Raw genomic sequence first — 10,247 nt, 5'->3', positions numbered from 1 at the left:
GCTATCTAACTAGTAGTGAACAGGAGCACTATCGAAAGCATAAAATAAAATGTCAAGTTAATAAATAAAGAGAAACTCTTTGGTCGATAATTTTTGTGTTGTGACCAATTTAACTGTCAAAAGTTTATTTACAACGTGAGTAGTCTTTATCTTGTACGTTCATACGTAAAAAAAAAACACAGATTTTAACTCGATTCATGCAATTTTATTCATACTGCTACAACTTAGGCTATTTAATATGTCTGAGGAAATTGATACAAATATAATAGATTTACCACATCATCACCAATTTGAATTATGTCGAACCAGACCAGCATATAGACAAGGACGTCGACTTACTGCTGTAAAGGTAATTTCACACCAACGTACAAAAGTTCTTTCATTGTTAAAAAATTGTTTTTCACATAATGCCAAATTCATATTTAATAAAGTTTATAAATTATTTTCAGGCTTATACTATAAATAACGAGTCATCACATATTTTAGTATTTGGTGTCCCAAAAATAAACCTACGTCAAGAACTAAAGCAATTATTACAAAAATATGGAAAGATTAAATCTCTTTCGGCATCTCCTATCTATCCAACGGAACAATTCACAGAATGCTATCACGTCAACTATGAAAATTTTCAATCGGCTAGAATTGCAAAAAAGTTTGTGGACATGAGAAGCTTTTATGGGGGGATTTTACACATATGTTATGCACCTGAGTTGGAAACAATCGAACAAACCCGTCAAAAACTGAAGTATAGAATGTTGTCTGTTAAAAGACAATTAAATAAACACAATAAATTGAAGAAACCACTCAATTATATATCTAATATAAATAACAGTGCTATTGAAAATGTCAATGCTATATCCAAGAATAACGTTGAGGTGAACAGTAGTATTAGTAATGGTGTAATTTTCCCCTCAGTGTTATCTAAAGACTATAATAGTTCCAATTTTCAAATCGAAAATTCGGTCACTGCGAGTTTCTGCCAAGACCATCAAAACCAAAATATTTTAGAAGTTTCATCGAATTCTAATGAGTGTACAATCTCAAAAAGGCTTCGTGATGACGAAGATTACGTATTCAAAAGAAAGAAGAAGAAAAAATTAAATAAGAAAGTACAAAAAATGGGAAACAGTGTTAAAATTCTAGAAAATAGTTCAAATGGTGAACAAATTAGTAACAAACTAATATCACCCCAAAATGAAGATGGAAAAGTTGAAGTGTTTCAAAATATTGAAAAGCCTGTTATTATAAACATTCCTAAGAAAGTTACCAATAAAATTATAATGAAGATTCATTCTAAATTGATATAACTTAAAAGAAATTAAATTGTTTTTATTTATATATTCTTTTAATTTACACACAAAAAATATACTATCAAAGTATTTACACTTATACACTTAATCATTATATGTAGACATAATTAAATTAACAAATTTATACCTATATACATATTCATAAATATATTTATGCTTACCTTTCATTTTTAACTACATATTCATAAATTAGGGGTCTAACTCTATCTCAGAGTGGTCGATTTTAATTTTATTCTTTTTTCTTACAAATATTTTCCCCCCATGCGCAATTGCTACATGTTGAGAAAGTCTTCCAAAACTAGTAAACCTTCTAAAGCATCTGTCGCATTCAGGGGCATTTTTACTATTTTTGTCATATTTCACAACTTTTCCCGTAATTTTATTGACTTCAACTGCATTTTTTCTGCCGTCATTTGAGGATACAAAGCTAGTTGAAATAAGATCTGTATTTGTTGGATGATGCAGCAGTTCATGCTGTAGAAGTTTACCTTTGTGTAAAAATATCTCTCCACAAGTATCACAACGAAAATCACTAATGTGGTGAATATTTATTTTATGTATTTTCAATTCATTATCTGAAGAAAAAGTTGTAAAGCAAATGTTGCATGTGACTTTTCCATTACAATTAACATTAATCAAAAGATCTTTGCTTTCAGAAAAAATTTGCAAACCTTCATCTTCATTATTTTTTTTTAAATGCAATTTTTTTTCTGATTCGGAAAATTTCTGAATTTCATATTTATTTTCACAATCACTTTTTCTTTTTTTATACTTTTTAGTACTATTTTTTGATAAAAACTCTTGAAATGTCATTTTCTCCCAAAGTTTCGAATATTTATTTGGTAAAATCCATTCATTAATAATGAAAGCATCATGTGGAATAACTTCATCATCTTCTAAATCAAATCTTTTAAAACAAATTTCTTTAAATAGATCAGTATCCAGATATTTCTTTTTCAATGTATCTCTTATTGCTATTCTGATTTTTTCCTTTTCAGAGTAACTCAACATATCTCCATTGTTTTTTTCCGGAACAACATAATATGTTACCTTTTCCAGACAATCCTCACATTTTTTAATATCAACTGTTGGTTCAAATTTTTCTGAAACATCTATTTTTATACGCTTCACTGCTTCTTTTAAACATAAGTTGTCATCGGATGAGAAATCTGATAAATTTTCATTTTTTTTGTATTCCTCAAAAGACTTTTTCTTCCTTTTTTTTCCTTTTATTTTTTCAGATTTGTTTAAAAACAGTATTTTGTCAGTTTCAGTTTTCGAAACAATTTCATCATCTATTTCCTTTAAGTTATTGCTGTTTAGAAGTTTAGCTTCTTTAATAAGAGCTTTGATACGAGGTCTCATAGAAAATATAAAATATTTAAATATATTGTCATTCATTGAAAATACATTGGTAATAATTCCATTTAAAGTCATCAATGATGATTTTAAGTGCCGTTTGGCACTTTTAAACCTGGTTTTGGACACTAAATCTATTATAGTTCTTTCCATGTTCAAAATTTTTCCCCATTGTTTATATAAAATATCTTGAATATCGTCAGATAACTGGAAAAATTTTAAAGGTAAATTATATAAATGAAAATATGTTAATGACAATTCATTACACATAAGGAAAATAAAACAACGTTTTTGTTAGTATGAAAATAAAAACAAGTTATTTGTTAAAATAATAATCTTACTTCTATATGTTGATGTTCCTCCATGATGTGTAAGAAAAGTTCATCAATATCATTGAACCAAATAATACAAATTTCACATCGAAAGAAATTATCATTTTTTACATATTCATGAGTTGTGGATTCATAATGCACAATCGAGTCAATTTTGGGAGTTTCAGAAAATATTTCGACAAGTAGAGATAAAGAAGGATCCACAATTTTTTCGGCGTTCGTATTTTCTTGTCGATCCACATCATTTTTATGCGCCGATATTTGACTGTAATCGATATTATTCTCGGTTTTTATTGCAACATTTGACTGCGACCTGTTACAATCATCCATCCTTCAATTGGAAAGATAGATTTATTTTTATCTATAAAACAACAAAATTTAATCACACTATATAATTTTAAAGTAACGAATCTCAAAATATAAAAAAATTACAATATATACCTGGATTTTACTTTCGACAGCATCATAAACAAACAGCTGTCAAAATCTCCGGCGCTTGGTCTCAAATCAAACAAATTAACGACCATATTCTACTGTAAATTTGAATAAAATATTTATTTTTTAACGGCTTTCAATATAGCATTACTTTAATTACATGAGCTAAATGTATATATGCGTATATTTAATGCTTTTGATTTGTAGAATATATTGCGAAGATCCCTGGTCGAATAACGATATGCTAAGACCACCCGGCGGATAAAAAATGTTCCGGCCGTCAAGTGTCAAAGTGACGTGTCGGTGGAGGAGGCGGCCTCATGGCCAAGGCGGCCGCCTCTTGACTCCAAGTTTACTATCCAATCATTACGTTCAACGTTCTACCTATCTTGTATATAATTATGTTTTTAATTTGGACCTAATATGCCGCTACTCACCCGCTTTTACAAATCTTTTTTAATTGGCCATAACTGCTTACTTCCATACCATTTATTTTATTTTTACAAACCATTCTATTTTCGATTTTTAATACAGAACACTTTAAAATTATCATTAAAGAATTCATTCACGCTTTTTTTCCTATAAATAAACTAAAAATAATGCTATAATACCACGTGCGCGTTGAAATGTGTGATACATATTGCAAGTATCACGGTACAAATTTCAACGATTAGGCTCGATAGTACGCTTCAATATCACCTTTTTAAAGCTTTTATTTTCTTATGCATCACCGTATTAATTTCTCACTGTAGCAAACGCGTAGCGGATTTTTCACTGTAGTGCAATACTAAACATTGATTTTGAACTGTATTGATGTTTAATGATTAAAGCCCGGACCCTGAGGGGGCCGTTTATTGTTCAAATATTGTAAATGCATTGTTAAAGGTTTGCCGAACCTTTTTTACAAAGCATTTACAACATTTGAACAATAAACGGCACGCTTCCGGTCCTACCTCTACTAATGATTCGGTCTCAATGGGGCATACTACACTATCAATATTATTAACAGTTTGATTGTGTAATAGGTTAGTATCGTGATAACCAGTAGTGTATCAGGGCTGTTTTAAAATCGACGATAATAGAATCACGATTCGTATTGACTGTGTAGCAATCTCCACTTTGTATTAATATTTGTTGTCAATTTCTGCACACGTATCACTTCAAATAAAAACATGGCCGAAACATGTGGGTGTGCTTATTTGGCTGTAAACTCACTTTTAGTATTGTACCCATGATGACGTCGAAATTAAAGTTTTTTGAAACTAATCTCTGATATATGATATGCAAAACAATGCATTTTATACATATTTTTAAGTTTTATAGTTTATTTGAATTATAAAAAAAATGTATTTTTGATTCAATTTTTGTAATCATTTTAAAACATCCATTTTGTCCTAACATAAACGAACCGTCAAATAGGCGCCATTTTATGAATAACACTTTACACGCATCACTTTTATTAATGTTGAATTACACATATTAGAGCGTAATGTTTCTTAAAAATACATTTTCTGTGCTTCTGAAATTGTGAATATACTGTTTGGTAATAAATTCCAATTCTCGTGATGCCATTTTTCGCATTAGCATTCAGAAGATATACGCGAATCGGATGGTAACACCGCATTCGTAAATGAATACGACCACAACTCACTATTCAGTTCGTCGTCAGATCTTTGGGTGATTGGTTGACTGCACTCGAAAACTTTAGTACTGATTTTCTAAATTTTAAGAAGGAATTAGTAAAGTAAGCTTAATAATAACTTATCCATATAAATGTTCTATTATATTTGCGTGTAACCCGACTTTTCATTCAAATTGCGCGGGATAAACATTGATCGTTGAACCTAATTATTAGTGAAACTACATGTAATTTATACACACATTCTTTCGTTTCCCAGACAAATAGTTTGTTAAAAATTTGAATAAAAGCTGCTTAGTTGTCCGTAACCACTGACTAGTTCCGATTAGAAATGGCGAACGTGAAGTGAAAGTACTGTGTTCCTACACCGTAATAACACCGCTAAATCGATTGTATATTCCACTTATTTTTTTTCTTATTATATGTATGTATTCTATTGCATGTTTTCGAATTGTCATATGTAAACGAAAGCCAAGTAAACGATAGATTACCGTTGATAAGATTAAGAAGTCGTGCAAAAAATTAGCACATACATACCTATTAGTTTTATTGAGCTAAGTCCACATAAATTCTTATTGTAATTAAACGTAATCCAATCGATAACGTTTTGACGTGTCGCTATTTCGACACGTACATAATTCATTTCCTGAAAAGTTATTTAATCTTTTAATCGTTGGTATCACAATCAAATAAATCATTTCTACTATTTATTTGTCGTCAGATATCTATAAAAATAAATCGATATCTCTTTGTACTGTTTATTTTTATAGGTACGTGTGTGTATATCTCTTTTTTTGTGTACATACTATACGACACTTCTCCAAACAGGAAATGATAAACGCTTGCACACATTAAAATGATTAAATACATTCCAAAATCGTATTGTCGAAATTGTCAACGCTTCAAGGTTGGTAGTTCGATTTTGATTTGCTCTAATCGAGTTATTAAAAATCGTGTTTTGCTGCAATCGTTAATATTATCAACATAGATCATCTTTTCTATTTTGAAGAGTTTTATTATGACAATGCGAGATATGATTGCGGCAGATAAAAGTAAAAAGATAACTTTTCATCGAAGTTGGGAAACTTTTATTTTTCATCCCAAATCGATCTAATTTTGTCGCATTAGATTATATCAAAATTGACGTGCAAATTATCTTTGAAAATTAAAGTAAAACAAGTACAGAAAATGCGCAGTATTTGATAAGGTACTTGTACATGTATGACAAATTTTAAATATAGTAATTTTCCTTTGTGTGGTTAGTTGGTTCTAAGTACCACATAAATGAAATATCTATTTTTTACAAGGCTCTTCTACATTCCACTTTGCTCATTGGTCTGACAACATACGTATTATATCGTATCCTATATTCTTCCGATCGTTTTGAAACATTGCCATTTTGCGCGGTTTGCTCAACGATAGATATTTAAATCAATTCCGCCAGTAAGATGGTGAAAAATAATCGTAATAGACACGTTTAAAAATGCTAAAATTTCTACCATCTTGAGGTTTTTTATAAATTTAATCGGGAAATTCTCAAAATCTATGTATGTTTGTACCGGTCTCCGTGACGAGCCAGAATGTTAAATTACAGAAAACGCAAATATCGGAAGGCAAAGATCGAAAATCGAAAGATCTTAAGTCGAAAGATCAAAAAAAAAGGGTGCATGGTAAACGGTACATACTCACTTAATTTGCGCGAGCAGGATACAACAGGAACAAGAGGAACAGGCTTTTCCTCCCGTATTAATGTGCGCGCGCAGAATACGGGAGGAAAAGCCTGTTCCTCTTGTTCCTGTTGTACCCTGCTCGCGCAAATTAAGAGAGTATGTACCGTTTACCATGCACCCTTTTTTTTGATCTTTCGACTTATGTATCTTTCGATTTTCGATCTTTGCCTTCCGATATTTGTGTTTTCTGTAATTTAACATTCTGGCTCGTCACGTAGACCCGTTTGTACATAGTATATCGAATATCCAAGCAAAGTTTAGAAAAACCCCATTTGTACCTACTCATCCGATGTACAACTTCGGGACAGTGAAATCTTAATCCTTGAAACTTGAACTGTGAAGTTTTTTTGTTTTTTTTTTTGTTTCGCGTACTCAACATTTATGTATGTATGTATACCTCAAGGCATACCAGTAAATTTGCGTATCAAGCTTTCAAATAGGAAATATCAATCAATTAAAATTTTATTTATTTTTCACGAGGCAAAACGTGAAACTTTAACGAAAAACCGTTAACATATGAATAGTACCTGAAAGACAAAGCATTGCTCAGTTAAGAAGACATTTATTCTGTAACTAGTATACTGCTTGGACAAAAAAGCATAAATTTTTAATTTATTTTATTATTGTTTGTTTAGTTGATAAATACATATATATTTATATAAAGGTGATTATTTTTTCTGCTTTACAAATTATGGTTTTTAATTTACCCTACAGTATCGTAACTTGAAATATAAACGATTTATAGAAGCGCTGGTATACCATATTTATCGTATTTACTGATATGTTTTGTACTTATATTATATTTATATACTTGCATTTTATCGTTCCATCTGTTTATTTACTTGTGTGTAAATCTTGTTTCAGCGACGCAATCTGTGAGGTGAGCAGAAATCGTCATACGCCCAGTGACATTTACCTTGTGCACATTGGTGAAAGTAACAACAAAGATCCTTGAATATTCGAGCAAAAGTTACCACAACATAGCGCTTTAAATCGATTGCGAGTGAAAGGCTCGTCTGGAGTGTTCAATAGTGTCTATAAATCGAACTGCAGTCGTATTGTAGACACCGATCTATTTGGGTGCAATTTTGTACATATTGTGCAACTGCATTCCGTCGTCATGTCTGACTTTTCCGCGTTGCGCGCAAAACTAGCCGAACACGGACAGGATCACCTGCTCGATTTCTGGAACGATCTTTCCAACAAGGAGAAGGTGCAGCTCAGCGAAGATATCTCCGAGCTGAATTTGGGAGAAGTGAACACCTACTTCAAACGCGCCACGGAATGTTTGGACAGCGAGAGCGAAAAGTTAGACGACAGAATGAAACCTGTGCCTCGGTCACAGTTCATGTCCATCGCGGAATGTTCGGCGAAGCAGCTCGAAAAATACCAATCGTTGGGTTTGGAGGCTGTAGCTTCGAACCAAGTAGGAGTGCTGCTGATGGCTGGCGGACAAGGCACTAGATTGGGTTTCGCCCACCCAAAGGGCATGTATGACGTCGGCTTACCTTCAAAGAAGTCCCTCTTCCAAATACAGGCCGAAAGAATCGTCAGATTAGAACGTATGGCAGAAAAGAGTTACGGAAAAAAAGGATGTATCACGTGGTATATAATGACAAGCGAGCATACCATGCAACCTACCTTAGATTATTTAACAAAGAATAAATTTTTTGGTTTGAACAAAGACAACATTAAATTGTTTGAACAAGGAAGCCTCCCTTGCTATACTTTTGAAGGTAAAATAATTTTGGATGAAAAGCATAGGGTAGCTAGAGCACCAGATGGCAATGGAGGAATCTACAGAGCGTTGAGAGATAAAGGAATTTTAGATGATGTTGAAAGAAGAGGAATCAAGCACTTGCATGCTCATTCTGTCGACAACATATTAATAAAAGTAGCAGATCCCATCTTTATAGGATACTGTGTTGACAATGATGCCGACTGTGCTGCCAAAGTAGTGGAAAAGTCATCGCCAAATGAGGCTGTCGGTGTTGTCTGCAAAGTAGATGGTCAGTACCAAGTGGTAGAATACTCGGAAATAACCCAGAAGACAGCTGAGTTACGCAACTCAGATGATGGCAAGTTAACTTTTAACGCTGGTAATATCTGCAATCACTATTTTTCTGCGAGATTTTTGCGTCGCATTGCTGACCAACATGAAAGGGAGCTAAAATTACACGTTGCCAAAAAGAAGATACCGTACATGGACAAAAATGGCATTCGACAGAAGCCTGAGCAGCCAAACGGTATTAAGATTGAAAAGTTTGTGTTCGACGTGTTCCAATTCGCTGAAAGATTCGTCACATTTGAAGTTCGAAGAGACGTTGAATTCAGCGCTTTGAAAAATGCTGACTCCGCTGGCAAAGATTGCGCTTCTACTGCCAAACAGGACATATTCAGATTACACCGAAGCTATGTCAAAAACGCAGGAGGTATTATAAATGATGATGTTACATGCGAAATATCTCCATTGCTCTCGTACGCCGGTGAGGATATTGAGAGTATTGTGAAAGGAAAATCATTCATCACATCTCCGGTACTTTTGAAGCATCCTTCTGAAGAAATTCATAAAAATGGAGAAGTAAATGGAAAATTGTAATAGTGTATTCATACATATTTTTCAGATTTTAAAAGAAAAAATATATGACGTAGTGGAACTTTTATTAATAAAAACCTTGTAAAAATAGAATACGTTTGTAAAATTTTAAATAGATTTTTTTTAAAATGTGTATAGAATATTTTTATATTTATATGAATAAATTTATTGGTATTATTTTAACTCCAATGAAGGTTGATATTTAAAATTGTTAAATTAAAAAGTAACATAAAATGTTTCTGGCATTCCAGTGTATTTTTAAGAAAATTGATTCTTAAATAGATTGTATTTTCAAACGTTTTTGGTATATTATCAATATTTTTGATTACCGGTGATAATGTGTTAATATATTTTGATGAGAAAATATCATACTATATTATAAATCTGACACTACAAATTACATACAGATTTCGAATTGCAGATGTGTGCAATTTGCAATTATTGATAAGTGGAGCGATATCCTATCCAATTGCCTGCAGAGTGCATCGCCGTTTTTTAAACACATCAGTGATTGTTAGAACAGTTTACAAAGTATGTATGTTTGGTTGAAAACAGCATTCCAATTTGTACATTTTCGCAATAAAGATAGCTACACATGTAAATCAAATTTTATTATTATTGTCAATATACTGCGTGTTCATGTATTTTTACATACCTCCTTTGCATTTTTACTTACATATAAACTATGCAATACTTTGTTTTTTAATTTTTTACGATTTAAAAAATATAAATACCCCTGATGTATGTGTGTATGATGTGTCTGTTTATACTCATGCATGAATTAAAATGTACTTAATGTTTGTATTACAATACATGTACTTAAATATTATATAAATACTTTCAAAA

General features: G+C 31.9%; 3 protein-coding genes across 5 annotated transcripts; 2 read left to right on the top strand and 1 right to left on the bottom strand.

Annotated features, from left to right (window-relative positions):
* Window positions 1–95: 95 nt before the first annotated feature.
* Window positions 96–1,337, top strand: LOC143909726 (uncharacterized). Its single transcript, XM_077427855.1, has 2 exons — window positions 96–349; window positions 450–1,337. The coding sequence occupies exons 1-2, from the start codon at window positions 239–241 to the stop codon at window positions 1,305–1,307; spliced, it is 969 nt and encodes a 322-aa protein (XP_077283981.1). The 5' UTR covers window positions 96–238; the 3' UTR covers window positions 1,308–1,337.
* LOC143909715 (uncharacterized) lies at window positions 1,183–3,534 on the bottom strand. The gene is made up of 3 exons (XM_077427837.1): window positions 3,443–3,534; window positions 3,011–3,362; window positions 1,183–2,876 (listed from the first exon to the last, which is right to left on the bottom strand). The coding sequence occupies exons 2-3, from the start codon at window positions 3,329–3,331 to the stop codon at window positions 1,500–1,502; spliced, it is 1,698 nt and encodes a 565-aa protein (XP_077283963.1). The 5' UTR covers window positions 3,332–3,362; window positions 3,443–3,534; the 3' UTR covers window positions 1,183–1,499.
* A 158-nt stretch (window positions 3,535–3,692) lies between these two features.
* On the top strand, window positions 3,693–10,243 carry mmy (UDP-N-acetylglucosamine pyrophosphorylase mmy). Of its 3 annotated transcripts, none has more exons than XM_077427841.1 (2): window positions 3,693–3,827; window positions 7,670–10,243. In XM_077427841.1, exon 2 carries the CDS (start codon window positions 7,926–7,928, stop codon window positions 9,402–9,404), a length of 1,479 nt encoding a protein of 492 aa, XP_077283967.1. In that variant the 5' UTR covers window positions 3,693–3,827; window positions 7,670–7,925; the 3' UTR covers window positions 9,405–10,243. The 3 variants fall into 3 exon arrangements, with proteins under 3 accessions (XP_077283967.1, XP_077283966.1, XP_077283968.1); XM_077427840.1 differs by lacking the exon at window positions 3,693–3,827 and adding an exon at window positions 5,074–5,180; XM_077427842.1 differs by lacking the exon at window positions 3,693–3,827 and adding an exon at window positions 5,093–5,143.
* The last annotated feature ends 4 nt before the right edge of the window (window positions 10,244–10,247 follow it).

The sequence above is a fragment of the Arctopsyche grandis genome, chromosome 3 (assembly GCF_051622035.1).
Source record: "Arctopsyche grandis isolate Sample6627 chromosome 3, ASM5162203v2, whole genome shotgun sequence".
In the NCBI taxonomy this organism is placed as follows: domain Eukaryota; kingdom Metazoa; phylum Arthropoda; class Insecta; order Trichoptera; family Hydropsychidae; genus Arctopsyche; species Arctopsyche grandis.
This window is presented reverse-complemented; position numbering and strand designations above follow the sequence as displayed.